The 21,813-nt window shown below is 47.4% G+C and overlaps 6 protein-coding genes across 6 annotated transcripts; 1 reads left to right on the forward strand and 5 right to left on the reverse strand.

Moving 5' to 3' along the window:
• Positions 1-5,086: 5,086 nt before the first annotated feature.
• On the reverse strand, positions 5,087-6,787 carry CGCS363_v007909 (uncharacterized protein; the record flags this gene model as incomplete). The annotated part of the gene is made up of 1 exon (XM_036639758.1): positions 5,087-6,787. One exon carries the CDS (start codon positions 6,785-6,787, stop codon positions 5,087-5,089), a length of 1,701 nt encoding a protein of 566 aa, XP_036494677.1.
• A 2,889-nt stretch (positions 6,788-9,676) lies between these two features.
• CGCS363_v007910 (uncharacterized protein) lies at positions 9,677-11,200 on the reverse strand (the record flags this gene model as incomplete). Its single annotated transcript, XM_036639759.1, has 1 exon — positions 9,677-11,200. The coding sequence occupies one exon, from the start codon at positions 11,198-11,200 to the stop codon at positions 9,677-9,679; it is 1,524 nt and encodes a 507-aa protein (XP_036494039.1).
• Positions 11,201-11,651: 451 nt separating this feature from the next.
• Positions 11,652-13,205, reverse strand: CGCS363_v007911 (uncharacterized protein; the record flags this gene model as incomplete). The annotated part of the gene is made up of 1 exon (XM_036639760.1): positions 11,652-13,205. One exon carries the CDS (start codon positions 13,203-13,205, stop codon positions 11,652-11,654), a length of 1,554 nt encoding a protein of 517 aa, XP_036494038.1.
• A 1,463-nt stretch (positions 13,206-14,668) lies between these two features.
• CGCS363_v007912 (uncharacterized protein) lies at positions 14,669-15,400 on the reverse strand (the record flags this gene model as incomplete). Its single annotated transcript, XM_036639761.1, has 1 exon — positions 14,669-15,400. The coding sequence occupies one exon, from the start codon at positions 15,398-15,400 to the stop codon at positions 14,669-14,671; it is 732 nt and encodes a 243-aa protein (XP_036495075.1).
• Positions 15,401-17,225: 1,825 nt separating this feature from the next.
• On the reverse strand, positions 17,226-18,718 carry CGCS363_v007913 (uncharacterized protein; the record flags this gene model as incomplete). Its single annotated transcript, XM_036639762.1, has 3 exons — positions 17,226-18,057; positions 18,123-18,329; positions 18,387-18,718. The coding sequence occupies 3 exons, from the start codon at positions 18,716-18,718 to the stop codon at positions 17,226-17,228; spliced, it is 1,371 nt and encodes a 456-aa protein (XP_036494040.1).
• A 649-nt stretch (positions 18,719-19,367) lies between these two features.
• On the forward strand, positions 19,368-21,272 carry CGCS363_v007914 (Lactose permease; the record flags this gene model as incomplete). Its single annotated transcript, XM_036639763.1, has 7 exons — positions 19,368-19,581; positions 19,641-20,019; positions 20,077-20,151; positions 20,208-20,471; positions 20,520-20,833; positions 20,894-21,084; positions 21,135-21,272. 7 exons carry the CDS (start codon positions 19,368-19,370, stop codon positions 21,270-21,272), a joined length of 1,575 nt encoding a protein of 524 aa, XP_036494581.1.
• Positions 21,273-21,813: the final 541 nt, after the last annotated feature.

Raw genomic sequence — 21,813 nt, forward strand, 5'->3', positions numbered from 1 at the left:
ATAATTATAACTATTTAATTATTAGTAATAGCTTACTAATACTATCTCTAATAATAATAAGAAGAATAAGCTATTATAAATTAAAATTCTTATTAATACTATAATAAAAGAACTTAATTAGTATATATTAATCTCTATAAACTATTATTATAAGTCTTAATAGTTATCTCTAGTACTATCTAATATAAGTTCTATTTAAATAAACCCCTCTATTAGAGTAATACTAATTTAAAACTTTATTAAAATACTTTTATAACTAAGTACTACTTTATAAACTTTATAGTAAAATAATAATTTTATTAAACCTCTTCTTATTAAATTTAATAATACTAATAAGCTATTATATTAATAGAAGTAATAAAGTAACTTATTATTAACTAGTAAGTTAAAGTAGAAGCTAACCTAAGATACCTATTAAATAATCTAAGCTATATATAGATATAAGTTAGGAGTTAAGTATATTAATAACTATAATAGTATTACTAGTAATTATTATATATTTTAACTTTTTACTTTAATAAAGCTATTATTATATCTTTAGATTAATAAAATATACTTTATAGCTTAAGTAGAAGCTATAATTAAAAGATTAGTAACTATTAATAAAGCTTTAGAAGAGATTATTATAGATATAACTTTATATTATAATAGATATTTTATTAAAACTAAATCTAAGCTATAGAGTAAGGTTATATTAAAGTTAAGAAGTAATAGAAATAGTAGAAATAGTAGAAGTAATATTAATAAATTTAATTTACCCTCTTACTTAAATATTATAAACTAAGTGAATATCTTATTATTATTACTATATTATAACTATATACTATTAAATTTTCCTTTCTATAACTATACTCTTACTTAGTTATTATTATTAATATTACTATTAATAAAGCTACTATTAATACTACTATAAGCTAAGAAGTAGGATTTACTAATTTTATCCTCTTTACTATTTATTCCTTAGATTAAACTTATATTATAACTTCTCTATAAATATCTATAGTATCTATAGAGAATAGAAGAGATAAGAGATAATAAATAAGATATTAATCTCTATACTACTCTTAATATTATCCTATAAGCTTATTTTTAACTTAAATCTCTCTAAAAAGTATTAATAAATTAGTTTAAAAAAAATAATATCCTTATAAGTATTATAGAGGTAATTAGAAGCTAAATTAAGTAGTTCCTACTTAAGTAGTATATTATAGATTTAATAATAGAAGATAGTTTATATTTACTACTTTATATTATTAAAAACTAACTAATTTTTAGGTAGAAAATATAATACTTCTTATTAATACTACTAAATAAAATCCTCCTACTAAATAAGATCCTCTTACTAAAATAACTAATTATATTTACTCTCCTACTATATCTCTTATTTAATTACTTAATAATAATAATAATAATAAGCTTTAATAAGCAGAATAAGGTTTTTTCTTACTTCTTTATAATAATATAAAGATCTTAACTTTAATAATTAGTAGTAATTTATCTAATAAATAGAATATACCTCTAACGCTATAGCTAAAGAGAAATATATTATAATTAAGGTGTTATAAAGCTAACTAACTATTAAGATTAGATTATTTTTTTTATATTAATATTATATTATTTTAAGTAAAAGAAGCCTTTAATAGTATTAAAGTTAAATATAACTATAACTATAAAATTAACTTTATAGTAAGCTCTCTTCTCTATTAATATCTTTAACTATTTTAATATAAATATTATAGTAATAAAAGTGATTTAAGATAGTATTAGTATTACTAGCTATTTTGAGGATATAGTTATAAAAGAAATTAATAAAAAAAGTATCTATTACTTTAAGTTATTTAAATTATATAAATTACTTCTATAAGTAACTTTTAAGGTCCTTAAAAAACGCCTTAATAAGGTTAAAGTTTAGTAAATATATAGGTAAGTATAATAACTTAACGCTATACTATTAATAAGCTTCCTCTAATAGTCTCTTATTATACTATACTACGTTATTTATAATTAATACTAATTTTAGGCTAAGAAATACCTCTATCTTTAGTAGTATAAAGTTCTTAATCTAAAATAAGAAATTATTAATATCTATATATTTAAGATAAATAATATAATTAAAAAGACTATTAATAGTGAAAGCTAGTAAAATATAATACTATATACCTCTTTTTAGAATACTCTACTTTAATAGCTTTATACTTTTTAGCGCTTAGCTTATATATCTAATACTACTTTAATAATTAATACTACTCTTATTAATAAAAATAAATATATTAGTAGTATAGTTATAGATTAATATAATATATACCTCTTATATAGCTTAGTTTTATTATTAAGTAATATACTAAATTTTCTTCTTCTTTTATTAGATCTTTTTAAAGTAGTAAGAGATTACTAATATAGATATAGATAAATTAAACTTTTCTATAAAAAAAGCTTAAACTTTATTAAAGTAGTAGTTAGTTTTATTATATAAAAACTTAAAGATTACCTCCTTATAGATTAGTAATATTTTATAATACTTAGAACTTACTAGTTAATATAGTTTTAATATATCTCTAGATACTTCTTATTATTAATAATAAATCTAAACTATTATAATATTATACTTAATAAGTTTTATAATTACTTTATTATTAAAGTAATAAATAAATAATAACTCTTTTAGCTAAACTTATTACTTACTACTTAATAGTTTTAGTATTATTTACTCTATAATATTAATATAATTTTAATTAAATATAGTATTAGTAAAGAGGATAAATAGTAAAAAAGCTATATTATATATATTTTATATTCCTAGATAGGTTTAGTAATAAGATCTTTAGTATTAATATAGTTAAAATACTTTACTATTAGGAGATAGAACATAGTTAAATAAGTATTATACTATAAAAAGAAGCTTATTAATAATACTAATAGTTAATTTATATTTAGATTTTATAATAATATATATTAATTTACTAATAATACTAATAGGATAAATAATAATAATATTATAAGTTTTAAATTAATATATTTAGTAATAGTTTTATTTACCTTAGTACTTTAAAATATATAGTTAAGAGGAGTTAATTTTATAAAGATAGGTAGAGTATTAGCTTATAGATTCTAGTAAAAAAAAGCTCTTCTAAAGCTATTAATAATTAATTTATATAATAATTTATAATAATTAGTATTAATTAATATATTTTTGGTGTTAATATATACGAATAGGTAAAAGTAGTATAGAGGGGTAATAAATCGCGCACTAATAGGGGTTTTAGGTAAGGCAAACGCAAATGAGTGCGCCTTGCCGGTATCAGTTGCGGCAACACGATGGGGCACAACCCAGAGAGTTGCTGCCCGGCATCATTAAAAAAGAGCCTCTCACGGAAAAGCTGGGAGCTGGGAGTGGTTTTCCATCCGAAGTGTCCCACAAGCTCGGGGCATGCGTTGCCACCTCTCGTCAAGCAGAGGTGCCGGCGGCTCGGCGGTCATCCAATCGTGCAGTAGCGGCACCCGGCACAGAGGAGCAGCGAGTGAGAGAAAGCACAGCAAACTTGCAGACGGCACAGCGCCGACCGGGAATGATGTGGGGGTAGCAAGTCAACATCCTTTTCCCCCCCTGGTGGTCGGCACGTCAGAGCTTCTGCAGGCCGACCTGCCCATGCTCGCCGGGAGAGTCATCTCAACTTTCCCAAACACAGCTGCCGAATCGGGAAAAAATACAAGACGTTGTGTGAATATCTTGGTCTATCGAACCTATAAGAGATTAGACATCCGTGTCGGCGGCTTTCGCGCGAGAGGCGTCAATAAGGGCGGCGATCATGGCCGTTGGAACGGCCCGAGTCAGATGACACTCAGCCTTCAAACGGCCAGAGACAAAGGCAATCAAAGGGCACGGGAAGACGATGAGGGAGACTAGTGGATGACCGGCGATTTGGGGCAGGTGGCCATGTCGCGATGTGCTGACCAGGCTTGGCATGGCCTAGATGCACGTCTTCTGTCTCAGTGCATGTCATCGATTGAATCAGGTCTCGGATCATGCCGACCAACTTCGCAGCAGCTGTTAAGTTAGAATAAGCTTGGAAGAAGACGAAGAAGAATTAAACGAAAAGAAGTGCGGAGGAAGCTGAGGGGAAAGTATGCATTCCGGTCAATGAAACCACTCCCACTGTTTAAGCTCGCCGAAAAGCTGGGGACATTCCAGCAGCTGACTCAATTGTCTAAGGGAAAACCGGGGAACATTAGTCGGAGGGGCTGGAGACTTTGGACTCTAAGCCAACAGAGTCGTCCTAGCAACTGATGGTGGCTGAAGAGGCGCCGATCCGAATCTAACGGCCGTATGGCAGAAGTGCCGCAAGAAGATGTGGCAGCTGAACGCTGGACCCTTGGCATTCAGAGATCTGGACTTGACATCGCGAGTTGAGGGGCAATATTGGGAGTCACCTGTCGTTTTCTAGGGGTCTTGGAGGGGCAAAAGATGACCACCTACCCCGAACATTCAAGTCATGGCTTGCCTCGGCAGATCGGGGGTCGGCGTACATGTACTGCGTAGACACCCTTTCAAGTCATCTGCGGAGTGAGGATAAGTCCTCTCAGCAGTTGTCTCCTATCGCCGAATCGGCGAAACGAAGCAGGTGGCAACTCAGACCATGTGAGGTTAAGATTTCAGGGACCGTCATGTAAGCACGTTTGTGACTGCTTTTCAATGACCAGAGCTGCGGCCAAGAGAAATGTTGCTCATCAACGAGGGCCAGTGATGAGGGCGCTCAAATGGCAACCGATTACCCTGAATAGTTTGGTTTTCAACTGATTATATTAGGCCCGACTAAAAGAAGCCTCGACGTACTTGTTTCATGGATAATTACGTGATTCTGATCCAGTGTGTGCAGAGTCAGAAACTGGAGAAAACCTTGGGTTCTACGCAACCCAGTCATTGTTCACGAAAGTAATGACCTGCAACGTCTAATGTTCGCAATGTTTTGTCCAGTCCCATTTCCGTTATGCACGCCGTCCTCCGTCAATCAAATGACCTGCCAGTCCGCCGTCCATTGACCCTATGTCGTTCATGTCGGTCTCTGTCGTCCACATCATCCTCAATTCGCTAATTCCGCCATATGTGCTCAACCCAGATAACGGCTGGCTGCTGACCATACTTCTCCGTCGCCATGTTGCGGAACCCGCTCAGAATTTCTTCGCCTGGAATCCAGAAGTGACGTTTGGGTAGAATGAATCTTGCATAAGAGGGTGTTGCCTCAGACTTTGCATCGTACTTGCTAGGCACACCAGGGGCGTAAAACTCAAAGCACCACATCTCAGAGAGACAGCCTTTCAGCCTCACAGATTCAAGGCGACGCATCTGGAGCATCGCTTTCATCATCGTATCCAAAAGACGGGCCATTGGAGGCTCGTTGACTTCGCAGGATTCAAGCATCTCGTGCACTCTGGCGTCATCGTATTCGTATTTGCTCTCGTCAGCATCGTCGCTGTTGCCACCGTCCTGAGCACTGCTCTCGTTGTCGTTTCCATCACTGCCATTGTCATCATTTTCATCTCTAAAACCTCCGTGCACCAAGGTACGATATGTGAGGGCGTAAATTGTTCTTTCGTGCTGAAACATAGCTTCAACATAACGATGCGCACGTTTTGCCTCCCGTGCAGAGCCGTGTCCAGGCGCAGGGAGCCCAGCATGGTTGACAGGAAACTCGATATTGCTGTAGCGAGCGATGGTCTTTTGAGACCACTTGTTGTAGTTGGTTCTCTGATACCACTCGGTCGACGTCGAGTTTTGCGCCATCGTGATCTCCAATTTCTTCATTGACTGCCAAAAGGGTTCCGGCTTCTCCAACGGCTGGTATGGCCAGAACAACGACGGGTCAACTTCGCCGGTGAACCTGAGGTGGGCAACATGATTCAGATTGATGGCCTGGTGTAGTACTCTGCAGAGACGATCGGGCTTTGGATTCGGTGATGTAGTAAGATTGCCGCTGATACGATTGGGCGGGTGAAGTTCGAACACCAATTCATCCAAAGTTGGCGGGAAATGAGTTGACTTGAGCGAGTCTGTCAATTGGCGCCGCATTGCCTTCAGCAGATCGGGGAACCAATATGGCTCACGCCACTCCGTCCGAACAGTCTGCACCTGTAGGAATCGTGTAACCAGTGCGAGAGCAGCTTTTGGTGAGAATTGGCGACTTTGACGTTGTCCGTGGAAGTGAACTGTGCGAACACAAGGAACGAAGGGCATCTTGTCGACATTAAGAATCTCAGTCAATGAGTACTGGTACCTTTCGTGCTCGAAGCGGTAACGTGTTCCGTTTCCGATTTCCTCCCAACGCTGCCCAATTTGCCTGCTGGTGAGAGCTCCTGGGTCCGAAGGGGATTGGGCCTCGAGAGTCAACTCAAGGTGAAGGTCCGACTCCCAGCCGGAGAGGACGTAGAGGAGTTGATGCATGCCTGCAGTCGCAGCGTGGTTGTTCGCTTCTCTGTCGACGGCGAACTCCCATGTTGGGTACTTGGAGCCACCGTACTCGGGAAGGATGACGACGACATTGAGGCGTGTGAGGAATCGTCGGCGGTAGGATCCCGCGCCAGACAATATCTCGTCGAACCTGTTGAGCTCAGAAGTCTTGATGTGAAGCTCGTGGAAGGTAAGCCTTTCGACGGCGTGCCGGAACTTCTCCGACACACTTGCGATGCTGGGTCGGATTGGCGACGCGGGCAGCCCATTGCGACGGTGAATTGATTTAGGCACCGGCAGCCACCAGACGACGTCGTCGATGATTTCTTGAGGAAGCCTGTTCATCGTGAATCTGGTTGTTGATGTCGGCGCGCAGAGTTACCAAAGACGGCAACTGCGACGGCGACGGCGACGGCGACGGTGACAGTGACGGTGACGGACGATGGTGTTAAGGTTAGAGAATTCTGTGCGTGGGATGTTGAATTCTCAGCGGTTGAAACAAATAGAGACGGTGATCAGAATTTTCAAGGTGCTATGTGTGGGAAGAAGGTCGAAGGTGAAAAGGCGAAGGTGGTGAAGTGGGTGAAAAACAACAACGTTGTTCCCGCTTGAGGCAGGCACGCCTCCCAATCGTACCTTCCTGCCCTCATCACTTCGGCTCAAGCATGAGGAAAGCACAACCAACTATTCAACTTAGGCGATGATATTTTCACTTCTTGTAGCCAAAATTGGCCGGGCTTATTGTCAGCGGGGGCTGTAAGTGCTTCATTTCGTGCTTGGTCACGATATGATACTTCTATTCCTCAGGATGGGGGCCCTCCTTACCATATAACCCTCAATGTCGATCCAGTCACAAGCACAAAATTACAGTTCCTTTTGTGTCCTTATGGAATCTCGTGCTATTGTAAAATCTCTTAGCCAGCGGGTAGTCTTCTCAGGGTCGACGGAGCTTTGCCCAAAATTCCGGGCAAATGACAATAATGAAAGCGACTCCAGATTCAACCAGGTGGGCAACATAAATCCAACCACCACACTAAGTAGGACCATTACAGGAAAATAGGTCATCGGGTGAGTCCTCAATAATCTTGCTAGAAATTTTCACCCGGGTAGTGTACCTCGCAAGGTTCATCTGGAAAAGTCATTCACAAACTCATAGATGTCCACTACACCTGAAGTACCTACTTAAGACTGAGATCTTGATCCTTTCTGTCACATCCACCTTTGTCTAGTTTCAAACATTACACCGCGTTATCATATCTCCAAGCAGAAGTAACCACATCATTTATCTTCTACGTGATTTTCTTCGTCGCCAGTTTATCGCTGTTATTCTCGCTATGTGTAAGTACTCTCTTCGAGTTCAAAACAACTCCAGATGCTAATTACGTTATCAGCGGCATCCCTTCAGCCTAGAAAAATGGTCTCCATCAATGATATGCCACCCGAGATTCTCGAGCACATCTGCTCCTACTTGGTGATGTCCAAGTTTGATGCGCATCCGTGGAAGCACCGTTTGGCCACTTTGTCAATTGCAGGGATCATATTATCCGAGACGCAGCGTCAAAAGCGTCTGTTGACCCTTACTGAACGGAACCCCATACTCTACCTGTTACTCCGTGCGCCACCTCCACTTGTATGCGGCCGTTTTTGGGCACCGGAACAGCCTCTCGACGTATTAGGTCGCACGAACAAAAAGGTGAGGGTGGACAAACTGGTCAAGCGGTGTTATGTTGGTATGGACCGCGGTATTGGGGATCGCTCTCCTCCGTCGACGGCCCAAGAGAGACGTTACCAGGCTAGCAGGGCGGCGGACTTGGCTGGAATTACCCTGCCGCTCCCTGGAGATGCGGAGAGCAACGTTTCTGTCCAAGCTAGCCTCGTACTCGCTCGGCATCCCTATATCACAGAGTTAGGGTTGAGAGGGAACACGCAGGATTTGGCCCGGGTTTGCGACTTGAAGAGAAGCGACGGTGGGCATCTACTTCCATTCCTCGAATCCATCCTCGTCACCTCAAGTTTAGGACGCCTTGAGGATCCGTACCTTTGCGAGCTGGAGTCGTCGCATCTGACCAAAATTCTAGACCTCGGCGCGGAAGTCTCGGACATTTTCATCGAGAATTTCTGGATATCGCTCACCCACGACCTTGCGACCCAGCATCTGACTGCCATCACACTAAACAACGTCGCTGCCAGCGTCGGCGACGTAAAAAAGCTCTTGAAAAATGCGCGCGGCCTAAGGAGTTTCGCCATGGACATCTGGGAAGGGCGTGTCTTCGCCTCTGATGTTATTACCGAGTTAGAGGAGCATTGCCCGGCCCTGGAAACGCTTTGTCTCAAGTTCGTTCCCCCAGGATGCAAAAAAGAGGCGTATATTGGAGATGGCGACCCGTTCTCGCTGCGCAGCTTCAACAACATACGGAATGTTTGGATCGACAATTGGAGCATTCTTAGGTCCATCCAGGAAAAGCCAGGACCGGTCACACGCCCGCTTAACCCGCGACGTCACGATTGGACAAGCCGCTGCAATGAATTCATGTCGACGCTTCCAGAGTCAGTGGAGCGGCTTCATTTCAGCGGCCCCGTTTTTTCCTCAATCTATAAATCGGTAAATGAGGAATGGTCTCTGATAGAGGACTTCGAGGCGCTTGCGGTAGATCACAAGTCCGGTCGCTACCCCAAGTTGCGAGAAGTGGCAGTAGAGGGGACCGGTGGCGTAGAGCTGGTGAGAAAAGCTTTAGAAGATTGTGGTTTACGTGTTCTTTCTAAGGCGGAGAAGAGGCCATTTCTGTGGTTCTGAAAAGGGCGACAAGGACAGCAGGAACCACGACTGAAACGAAAGGCGGTTCATCAGCTATCTTCGCAGTGTGTACACGTGTAATCCTTACATCCTCCCGAGAGTCCGTATTGTATGCATATCGTAATAAAGTAACTATATTTCCTAGATACCCGCTGTTGTCGTCGCCCATCGTCGTTGTCCATCGTCGTAGTTGTCTATTATTTTGTCTAGTACTACCGTTCTCTTCGAATTGTAGGTGCGCTACGATTGAAGTCAGAGGGGACACTGCCCAGTCCGCAAAACTGTTCTTCCGAATAGCAGAATTGCCCAAAGTTGGGCAGCGATATGAAATCATAGTTACGACGGTGGATTCATCATCGAATAACTTGAGTGTACACATATGAGGCTTGGGCTTTGAGCCAAATTCCGAGTGATCGACAACACTAGGTACATGTCTTTGTCTACCAAAACATTCCGAAAGGGACGAACGAGATCAAAGCATCCTGCCCATGAATCCCTCTTCCCACCCGTTGCAGAGCCTCCAGAATCTCCGCGGAGGGCTTCCAGTCTCCAACATCAAGCAACCATCTCGGAAACGAGCGGACATGATCCAGGGAGCTGTCATCGGTGCCTTGAGACGACTTGCTCGCTTCAGCACCACCGCCACTGCTCTTGGAACCATCATCATGGCCACTTACCAGGTCGGCTTCGTGGTCAACCGCGATCTCGTCGCCTCCGGACGCACGAGACTTGTTAAGCGGGATCTCGACATGCTTGTCGAAGTTGGACGGAACCCCGGGCGCCGCGTACGAAAGCCGCCAGTACCCGCCGCGGCTCATCTGGTTAACGTCACAGGACATCTGAAAGGTCTTCAGACTGGGCATCTGATCCAAGGCCTTGCACATCGCGTCAATCAAGGGCATCATGACGTCTTCCTCCGGAGTCCGCCGGAATTGCACCGGACACTGGCCTATCTGGCGGCCGGTCTTGAAGTACCACTCTCCGGACAGTTTGACCGGCTCGAACTGGAGGCACATGTAGGTCATGTCCTGCCAGAAGGGTGCATGCTGCTCCGAGGGACCGTAAGGCCAGAAGAAGGACGGCTCCAGGATGCCACGGTAATCCAGTTTTGCGAAGTTGTTGAGCAGGCCGTGCATCGTGGAGCAGAAGTTTGCGTGGTATCTTTCGGTCACGAAGTCTAGCAGCTGCTCGAGCTTGAAGCAGGCCGAGGGGTCTATGTAGACCTTGGCGAAGTTGTGGATCGGAAGCTGGAACGTGATCTCAGAGTCGGGGTGCTCAAATTTGTCGAGGAACTCAAAATCGTTGTAGCCGTCCGGGTCGGCGTGTGCGAGAATGAGGTCATCAAGCTTCGGGCACGCCTTGGCGATGGCGAGTATGCTGGAAGGGTGTACCTGCGGAGAGGCATCAATGCAGGTAGTCTCGAGGGAGCGAATGCACGGCGCCGGCGGCAGCGTATCAAGGTTCGGCAGCTCGATGACCGTAAATTCGCGACGGCGGTGTTGGCCCTTGACAGGCATGCCTCCCGGCACGACCTTTCCCCACGTCTGGCAGTTGATGGTCAGGCGGATGGCTTGGCGATCCGTCCAAGCCGAGAGGATGAGGAGCGTCTCCGAGACCGCTCTGGACGCCTCACGGCCTGCTTGATCCATGTCGAGGGCCTTGTATGGGTGCTTGATGATACGCTGGAGGTATTCGTCCAGCTGAATGCGCAATGTGACACGCTTGACGAAGTTGCGACGGTAGGGGCTCGCGGAGAACATCGACTCAAACATTTGGATGTCGTCCTCGAGGTTGCTGATCTCGATGGTGCGGAAGAGGAGGCCCTCAATGGCACGCTGGAATTTGCGAGAGACCGTTGCAAACCGGGAAATAAACCGGAGCTTGGGTCTGTATGGGTGGATGAGCTCGTCTATGAAACGGTGACTGATGATGTCGTCGACGATCTCCTGCGGAAGTCGATCCATGGTGCCCGAGAGGATGTGGTGTGGTGAAGTTTGACAGAAGCCAAGAGGAAAGCGCGAATACTGGAAGGTGGAAGTTTGCGTTGGGGGAGGGCTGGTGAAATACTTGAACAACCCGTGGCAGGCTCCTGTTTCTTGTGGTGATGCGGGAACATGCATGCATGACCCAGAAAAAAGCCAACAAGTGTGTAGGCGGTGACAAACGGCATGCAAAAGGGGGCAGCCTGTTTAGCAAACAAATGATGAGGTCACTTGCTGAGTTACCACCATCGAGTAAGCAGCATGTCTTGGTAGACTGAGTAGACAAGGCAATAACCTTTGTTGATTGAGTGCAAAGAGATATGACTATGGTCTGGAATAATAATAATACATTTGCCTTGTGCACATCAATCATTTCGATTTCTGCTCCGTTGTCCTTCCTCATAGTTCCCAATTTTGGCAATACTGTTAGAGACTAAGTACTTTCCGAATCAAGACTTGGTACCAAGAGAAGTGCATCGTGGAAGGTCGTCACTTGAGCCGATATTTCATCAAATGTGACGAAAATGGTACGCTGGATCCATGTGACAATCGCTTCCTGGTGGTGGTTTGCGATTGAGACCTTCCGGAACATATCTTCTAGTTCACTTGCATGGTATCCAGACTTTGCTAGGCCCCGGGCACGCAGTAGAACTCGAGGCTTGTTCAAAGGAAGCTCATTTAGTTCTTCTCTGTACTCTCGGTCCAGCACACCTGGGAGGTAGTATTCCACTTTCAAGGAGTTCGTCGAATACCACGTGCTGAGGCTATCGGCGTCTCGTAGCTTAAAGAGCTGCAAGGATCTCATCTGGGCGATGGCTCTGGTGACTGATCTGAGCAGCGGCATGACCGTGTCGGGGTTCACATCGAATCGTTTAGGTGCTTTCATTCGTTGAAAGTTCCGTGTTGCAACTTCTGGCTTCATCTTCTTGGTCAATTCCCCTAGGAATGCAAGGGCTGAAACGGTCTGTTCTTCTGTCCCATAGCCAGGAGGACTCTGATCTTTGAGATGAAGTGCGAAAGCTTCCTGGCCATTCTGGGGTCCGTTGCGGAAGTACCACGTTCCAGAGGGGGCTACAGGGTTGAGCGTGATGAAGATGTAAGTGACATTCTCCCAGAACGGCTGTGGGTTTTTCGCGAGACTACTAGGCCAAAAGAAACAAGGATCCAACGGACCACTGTATCGAAATCTTTTGACGCTGTCAGCTAACCGGCGTAGAGCAAGAGGAAGCGAGTCTTCTTGCTGGCTTGGCACCAGGCTCGGCGGGTCGTGACCGGTGTAGTCAGGTCCGTCGATGTTAAAGTAAACCTTGGCCATTGAAGGTATCTTGCTGATGGCTTGAACCAAATTCTCTCGCAAGCTCTGACGGAAGGCCAAGAATTCGCCAGGCTCGGTGTAACTCAGAAAGGTGCCTTTGAGACAGGGAAGTTTGGTTGCTAGTGCCAAATACGACAATGGTGAGAATTCACGGAAACCCGGTTTTTTGCGAGACTCCGGGTTATTCAACAAAAGCCACCGAATGCAGTTGACTGGGGGCAGCTGCTCCGGGTAAAGGATTTCGAGATAGTCGTACTGGTAATCAAGCTTGGTGCCGGAAAATCCTAGTTGATAAGGACGAGCTGTGATGAATAAACCGATGTTGCAGTTCTTTTCCCAGCGACACAAGCATTTCAAAAGATTGAAAATGGCATTCGTCGCGACTTTGTTGTTGGCCTCTCTCTCGTTTGCTCCGGGGTATTTCTGACAATGCAGAAGTTTGATTTTAAACCCGAGATGCTTGAGAAGATTGCGGCGGTGCGGGTGGGTGAAGATTTCTGCGAAACGCTCCAGTTCGACATGATTGATGTCAATTTCCCTGAAAGTAAGCCGCTCGATGGAGAGTTGGAATCGCTTGGAAACCGTCGCGAACGTCGGAGCACGACGGCGCCCGGTCAACCAAGGTGAGAAGTCGATGATCTGGTCAATGATCTCTTGTGGTAGTCTCTCCATGGTGGTGGCGCGTCGTCGTCGTCGTCGTCGTCGAGTGACGAGGCGAAGTAGATTAAGGAAAACGAGAAGGAGTTCTGACACACCAGTGAAAGTGGGAAGACTTCAGAATAGCGGACGGACGTCTGCTGAATGGTGAAGCTGGGGCACCCAGAATGTGGAAACACAGAGGGAGAGTTTGATTTAAATCCAGAAGATTGACCGAACCATCCACCCTTCCACATTCCGTCCGCGTCGGGAACGTGGCATCAAATCATTCCATGGTGTTCTGCGTACCTGTTATCCATTTTCTTTATGATTCGCCTTTTCGTGGATGACGCTGGCATTGTTGCCACCGTTACTGCAACTATTCCTTCATCGCCGTGATTTCTATCAACGTCCAGGATTATTTTCCCTTATCATTCTGACGGATTCATCGTGCTCTCAGTATTGTTTTTATTTTTGATAGAGTCCGTCTAGTTTTCCTGTGTCTGTGCGGCTATATTCTCAATGTACTTGATTACTCCTACTAAGAACGATAGTAGCGATAGCAATGATGAGGACGACGATGAGGATGAGGATAGCTATAATCATAGTAACTAAAATAATAGATGTAACGGTTAGAATACAAGCAACGACGGCAGTAAGGCTCTTGGAGGATATTTTCAGGGAAAGTAGTCGCTGTAGCACAGGAAAGATAGACGATCTCCTTTGATAATAGACACACTAGGCACCTGTGCTTCATGTGGATGAGAATGAACAGGGGGTGCTTTAGAAACTGCGTTAGATATCTTACTCACTAAGCAAGCCCTTTGTTCAGCTGCAGAATGTCAGTCATTCATAATGACACTACCACTTGTGTCTGTCACAATCTAACAGCGGTGGCTCAACAATCTTCATTCTAGCGATGAGGGATACGACTGGCTTCGTAAGGGAGTTGAGGTCTCAGATAAATGATCTGTCAGGGGAACAGAGCTCGTGTGCCACTGATAAAACCGCTGACCCGTGGCTGACATCAGCGTGATTGAACTACCACACGTACAGCACCCCTGGAGATACGTCAGGCCTCAGAAAGATTGAAGATCTGACACACTGAGCAAGAGTGATTGAGGATGAATCTTTGTCAACTTATTGTATTGCTGATGGTGATGGCCTCACTACAATCAATCAATCGACCCTGCTGAGACGCCGATGACTAACTGTTACAGTAACCAGCCAAAACGGGCCGCGTCAGCATACCTTAATTCTTTCTCAGGGAAAAAGGCTCAGGGTTATTGACGAAGGGATTGAATTATGCTAGGTATCTAATGACCATTGAACTCCCAGGAAACGATGGATACCCAACGCAGAATGCCTTCATGACGCTAAACAACCATATACACCTGTACCTGAACGCCACGCTGGGCTGGGACTAAGCCAGAACCCCCATTCATCGACGCGTTATAGACATTATTATAAACATGGAAACATTACTTCTCATCACCTCATCAGATCTGAGCCGGCTTGATCTTCGCCAGCTCGGTCGGCAAGCTCGAATGCTTCATCTCGGTCTCTCCATTCCATCCCCGGAACATAGGGTGAGACAGCAAAGGCGGGGTTTTAAGTCGTATCGTCGGCGGGCGGACCGGTCCGGCGTCCTCCTCGACCGGCAGTGTAACCCGCCGTGTGGGGTACTTCTTGTGTAAGATCTGCCACGTCTTCTCGACTCTTGCCTCATGCTCAGTCCAGTCTCCGCGTAGAGACATCAACAATCCTTCTCCCTCCTCTTCATCTTCGACACTCGTCCTTGAGCTAGTCCTCGCGTGCCAGGTGCGTGACCGTGTGCGGGCGGGCGGCGATACGGGAGTCACAGTGGAGACATCCGTCCGGCTCTGTAATGACTTGCGGATCATGATACTCCGCTGCAGCTCCTCCTCCAACAAAATCCTTGAATGGCTAAGCTTCGTGCGGCGGGCATATTCCTCCCAGGTGAGGTTCGGGTTGCGGAGGATGGCCGTGTTGTATTCATGTGCGAGCTGCTTCTTCCGGCGGGCGCGGGTGACGACGAGGTAAATAGAGACGGCCGCGACGGTGAGGATGAGAGAGCCGAGGACGGCCGAGACGATGATGAGGGTCTTGGTGCTCGGGGTGGAGGCGGCGGTGTTTCCGGAAAAGTCGACGGCGACGGGATCGGTGCCGATCTTTACCACGTCGTTTCTCGGGACGTGCGGGATCTTCATGTTTCTTCCCAGGTGATTGGGTGTATAGCGAGTGACGGATATAAGGGTTTAGTTATTATAACGAACGTAAAGTAGCCATGGAATTCAATAGGAACGACGGCCGTGCTGGACGCGAGCGAGTGTGGTTGTGTGGGTTGATGATAGTTGAGTCACGAAAAAAGGTGTACGATCCCTTCTCGCGGGCGGGTGGGATGGCTCGGGTTCTTGTATATGGGGTAACAAGCAGCAAGCCAAAAAGGCGGTAATTCTATTTAAAAAATTGATTGGGATGCAGAACCCCAAGCTTACTCCGTGCAGTACCCACGTCTCTTTAGTCTCCTGACCGCGCAGGAACGCGGCACTCACCGTATTATTTCACGGGCTGCAGGTGATGCTTCTTTCTGCACGCCATACTGTTCTGCCACGCTTGGCATAGGCGAGAGGGAACCCCTTCCCCTCCCCGTATGGGGACCGCCGTCGAGTCCGCGAAAGCCACCCCGGAGAGGAAGGCAGAGTTCGGATACGGGCTTGGGAGGCTGAAGCGAGAGGCCTTCTTAGAGGGCGAACATGGGCCTGAAGACGTAAGCATGCCCTCTCGGAGTGGGATTCGGGATGGCTGGGGCACGCAGAAAGACGAATGGCCAGCTGTCTCTGTGGTGATCCGGCCGTTGGCCACGATAGTCGGAGGCCAGATGCTTCTTCTTCTTCCATTGTCAGGCAATCTACCGGGGTAAAGCAAAAAGACGTGGAGGCATCACTCCATCGCCCGCTGTGGCACAGTGAAGACTAGGGCGAAGGAAAATTTCGCTGGAAAACACCAAGAAGCGGACTTTAGGGCTGCCAGGGGCTCTGGATTGGCCGCTTTTGCGCTATAATTGGCCCTGACTAGGCCTTGTCAGGTGTCCAACACGAGGTTAGGCACAGTAGCGCCGCATTGGCGGAGGGGCCCAAAAGCAAATCCCGGACGACGTGCCGGGGGTGACCAGGGGAGTTGGAGAGAGAAGACGGGGAGAGGCCCTCGACCGCGGGATGGGCCCACGAACCCGGCCTATCAGGCCTTCTGGAACTCCCGGTGGCTGGGCAGCGGCCGAGCCGTGCTTGACAAGGATCGGATGGTTTGTGTGGTGTCATTGGTGGTGAAGTGTGAAGATGGGCACTGCGCTGGCCAGTTGAGTGGCATGGGATTTCTCCGCGCTGAGACTGGAAAGCCCATCGGCCGCATTTTTGGCCATTGGGCACTGATATGTCTGTCGATTTTGCGGCTGGTGTTGTCTCTGCCAATGAGTTGTTATTTTCTCTGGGTCTTTGAAGCACGTCACGTTGGAGAAGATGTGAGTGCCCGATGTCGAGATTCTGTCTGCATCGAATGTTGATTGACATGCATACGAATCTACAGATTCGAATCGTTCGTCCATCTGCAAGATGAGATGAAGCTTCGGCGGCTTCATCAAAAAGATGGTCAGGGCTTTGGGCTGCCTCTGCAAAGCCATTTGACTTCAGTCAATGAGCGTTGTTGGCATGTGAGGGGAAAAGTTTTCAACAAGACCCCTGACATGACGATCTCCTCCCATGTCTCGCTAGAACAGCCACAATAGCGGATTTTTGCTTCTGGCTATGCTTCCTTTAGATAACAGATAGCACACCGCTTCGCACCGTTTGCGCTTTTCCGGCAAACAATGTCCAAACTTGAGTCCGGAGTTTCTTCTTTATCATGCGACGTCATGTTGCTTGTAGCAAATGTCTGTTTCATTAAACCAAGCAAATAATGCAATTCCACGCGCATTCTCCTGCATCTGCCGGCTGTCTCGTTTGTCTGAAGCACCTTAATCCCCGGGCCATGGCCGCTTCACAGGCCATCCTCCAGCGCAAAATCCAACACCACAACCTTTCTTTGCTTCTCCTCGGTTCGCGTGTATATTGAAACCACCTGCCTTGACCCAGACACAAATGTCTCGAGCTGCGGCTCCCCGGAAAACCCATCCCCCTGCCAGAGGCAGCGATACTCCAACCGCACCGTCGCATCATCCGCCGCCGCAGTCTCAGGCAGCCTGGCGCCCACAACCGTGAGTTTGTTATCTCGATTGCCCGGCAGAGCAAACACCACCGTCCTTTTCCCGGGTAAAGCAATGACATCTCCCCGGGCCCCCGTCCGCGTCGGCAGCGCGTCAGGCAACGCGTGCCTGCTCCATTGGCCCCCGGGACTGCGGTAGTAGTGCATCCAGACTTCGTTTTCGCGGTTCAGGGCGTGGAACCCGCCGTCTTCGTCGGCTGCCTGGGCCTCCTGGTTCAGGATACCGCTGTTCTGCGGGATGTCGAATACGATCAGGCCATCCGCGTCTGGGAAGACCGTCTCGCCGACCTCGAGATTCGCCAGCCGCTCGCCTCTGCTGTTGTTGAAGGTCTTGCCAAGATCGTCGCTCGAGACGTAGAAGAGGCTGTAGTTGTTCTCTGGACCGTTTGGTCCGGCTTGCACCGTGTGCAGGCGAGCTTCCGGGTCATCGACGCCCTCGTACCATACGAACCCCCGGTATGTCCCAGACACGTGCACGCGGCCGTTGGCATAAGAAATGCCGTTGATGTACGGATTGTTTTTGACGCCGGTGAGAAATTGGCCAATGTAGGAGTAAGATCGGTCCTTGCTGCTGTACTTGAAGAGATGGTCGGAGCCTGCCCCGGCTCTGCATTTCGTGCGTCCGCGTCAGCTGCAGGTTTCATCTTCGCGAGATTGGAAATCTCAACTCACATGCCGATGCGATAGCTCAACAAAAGATCATTGTCGACGCGAATGAAGCGAGGGTACGTTGTTTCCAGGAAGATCTTTTCAATCGCCAATTGGCCGGTGCGCGTGTATCCCGGCAGTTGATTGTGTGTTGGACTGAACAGCGATGCTTCCCACTTATGTGTCTCTGGGCTCGTCGCGACGCCTGGTATTGACATGCGAAAGTGCAATCTGAATACAATGGTATCAGCGTTGCCGTTGATGAGATCGTGCGATCGAGCAACTCACGGATCACAGTGGTGGTCGAAGGCAACGTGGATCGTGCCATCCCCCTCGCATACACCTATCGAGATGGTGTTGTGTCCATCATCCGCTGTCTGCTCATAGTCCTCAAAGGTCAATGTCTCCCAATCGCCGAGTGTATCCTTGATGGGCCGCCGCGCCAAGCTGACGAACAGAACATTACTCGTCGCGTCTTTGTGCCTGTAGAAGCAGGTATACTGCCATCCGTTGAAGGTTGTCAGCGCATCCTGTTGGAAAGAGTTTGCATTAATTCGGTGCTCTCTACGCGCGTCGAGCGCCAGCTCCGACTGTGACAAAAGTTTCAGTTGGGATACCATCTTCTCTAAAGCCGATCAGCAGATTTCCCAAAGTCAAATCTGCGCAACATGGGAATGAGAACCCCGCGTGTAGAGGCCCGCGAGCACCCCTCCATTTTCACCACAGTGACGTATGGAAACCCCTACTCCTGGGTTCGGGGAAGAGGGGGCCGAGGCAAAAGCGATGGACGGATGGCCGCGCGACGATTCCCCCGATGTGCCGACGCCGCTCCCGCCTCCCGAAGCTTGCCCCGACCGCCGACACATTTGTGTGACCCGGCGGTTCTGACGACGCCCGATCCTACCTGGCACGACTTAGTGAGTGCTGAGCAGCCTGTTGGTCCGGCTAGGTCGAGGCCGTCGAACCATGCCATCCCCGCAGGTTTTCCCCCGTTTTCTCCAGTTCCCCCGCGTTTGCAGGCATGTGCTTCTTTGTTCTGCCCAATGAGGCGCATCGGGGGAGGCTGGAAATGGGGCCCGTCCGAGAAATTGAGCAAACAAGACTTTGGGGAGCCGAGCCGTTGAGGCGGTAATGATGAGCGGAATGTTACATTGTGCAAATTGGTTATAAACATCGAGATACGTCCGAACTTTGAGCTGTTGCTTTGCAGGGTTGCGTTTGCTCATCCTTCTTTGAGAGTTCAAGAGGCAGAAGAAGAAGAAACAGAAGATGGTCTGGAAGGACAAGAAGATCAACAACAATGACGACCGCCAGGCGTTGGAGGCCACCACGCCCACCAACACCAAGACGGTCTCTTGGCTCAAGGATTCTGGGCTGAGGCCGCTCAACTTCGGTCTGTTCTTCCTGCTCTGGGGAGACGTCGCGCACGGTTTCGACGGCAGTCTCATCAACAACTTACAGCAGATCAACCAATGGCAAGATGGTCCGTTACCGAAACTGTACTCATTGCTCGTTCAACACAACTGACAGACTCAACAACAGACTTCAACCACCCTCGCGACAGCCTCCTCGGAGCCCTCAGTGCGTCTTACTGGGTTGGCAACATCATGGGTGTCCTGCTGATCCCGATTCTTTCTGACCGGACGGGTCGACGTATTGCCATCGCGGTGGGATGTATCCTCTGCATCGTTGGTGCCGTGATCTGCGCAGCAACTATGAACGTCGGGGCATTCATCGCGGGCCGTCTTCTCCTTGGCATGGGCGGTGTCATTTGCAGCACAGTTTCAACTATTCTAATGACCGAGCTGGCATACCCGGCGCACCGCGCCACCGCCACGGCACTCAGTTCTACGACCTACTCTGTCGGGGCCATTCTGGCTGCATGGGTTGCCTTTGGCAGCTTCCGCATCCCAGACTCTTGGTGCGTACCAAGGTGTACGACATACCGAGTTATCAGCGGGTACTAACTTAGTTGTAGGGCGTGGCGAGCGCCTACAGTTGTACAGGCCGGCCCAAGCGCGATGGTTTTGATCGGCCTCTTTTTCCTCCCCGAGTAGGTTCGCCAAGGAATTCTGCTCTTGACTCGGTGTGGTTAACCTTTGGACATAGGTCGCCAAGATGGCTCTGCAGCAAAGGCAAAGAGCAGACTGCGTTGGACATCCTAACCAAGTACCACGGCGCTGGCGACCCCAACGATGCTGTTGTCCAGCACGAGTACAACGAGATCAAGGAGACGATTGAAGCCGAAATGACTCAGAACAAGAACCCCTTCCATCTTAAGGCACTATTCGCGACCAAGGGTAACCGCTACCGTTCGTTCATCATTATCTGGTGCGGTATCTGCAAGCAGTGGTCAGGCAACGGTCTGGTCTCGTGAGTCAACCGAGCCGCTGGGATGGACCCATAGCTCACAATGCACAGGTACTACCTCGGCAGCATGCTCAAGAGCGCTGGCATCAGCAAACAGATTGAGACGACCCTCATCACGGCAACCTCCCAGATGTTCAGTTTCGCATGCTCATTCGCTTTTGCCTTCTTGCCTGCGCGAGTCGGTCGCAGGCCGTTGATGTTGATTAGCATGGCCCTCATGTGGGTTGTCTTCGCTGTCATCACTGCCACCACGGGAGCATACGTCGAGACCGGCAACCGCCACGCGAGCTACACTACAGTCGCCTTCATCTACCTCTACAGCGGTGTCCACAACCTGGGGTGGACGGGAGCCCAGATGCTTTACAGTAAGCACGCGAAAGCCAAGGACCAGGCACGCGGGATGAAGAGTTGCTAACGCCGCTTAGTCGTCGAGATTCTGCCTTACCACATCCGCGCCAAGGGCATGGCCATGTTCAGTCTGGTTGCGGGTATTTGCGGGGCCTTCAATACCTATGTCAACCCTGTCGGCATTGCGGCCATGTCGTGGAAGTTTTACTTCTTCTACGTTGGCTGGATTCTTGTGCAGTTTGTGGTCGTGTACCTGTTCTTCCCCGAGGTAAGGATGAGCCCTTCAGCCGTGTGGGAGCCGATGCTAACTCCCCGAAGACCAAGGGACCCAGCTTGGAGCAGATTGCTCTGCTCTTCGATGGAAAGGATGCTCAGCTTGGCAGAATCAATGCCGTGGCAGATGAGATGCTCGATGAGAAGAAGGACGTCGCTGTTGAAACGAGGGAGAGGCAGTAATTTGCATGGTTTGTTGCGCAGTTGAGTGGCGTGGAAGATACCCAGATACCCATTCCACATTTTACCCAACCAGCATAGTTCAAATCGAGTCAATAATGCATGGTGCAATATTGTCCTCACTTCCGTGCCTTGTATGAGTCCCATGGAATTTCAACCATAGCCCCCGTGGGATTTTGCCCCCGTAGAACTCATCCACGGGACAGGCTCTGCGCACAGAGTCATACCCCGCGGAAATGACCACTGTAAAATCTCAATTGGGTTAATTATGGACGTGGGGGGCTTTGTTCTTACACACTACAAGTTGAGATGCCAAGACATTGTAACGGCGCATCTATGACTAGCCGCTCGTAGGCAGTGTCAAGTGCAATAAGCCCCTTTGAACCAAAAAGCATCTTGGCCGGTCATCACAATGCCAAGACGTTGGCCAACTCATATTGAAAACACCACAGCACAGCCTCGAACATAACGACCATGGGATTGATGAACTCAGAATGGCAGCTGGCGGATGTTTCCATCCTGTTGTAAAATATCTGCCAACGGC

Source organism: Colletotrichum siamense, assembly GCF_013390195.1.
Source record: "Colletotrichum siamense strain Cg363 chromosome Unknown KSG_Cg363_contig05, whole genome shotgun sequence".
NCBI classification, from domain to species: domain Eukaryota; kingdom Fungi; phylum Ascomycota; class Sordariomycetes; order Glomerellales; family Glomerellaceae; genus Colletotrichum; species Colletotrichum siamense.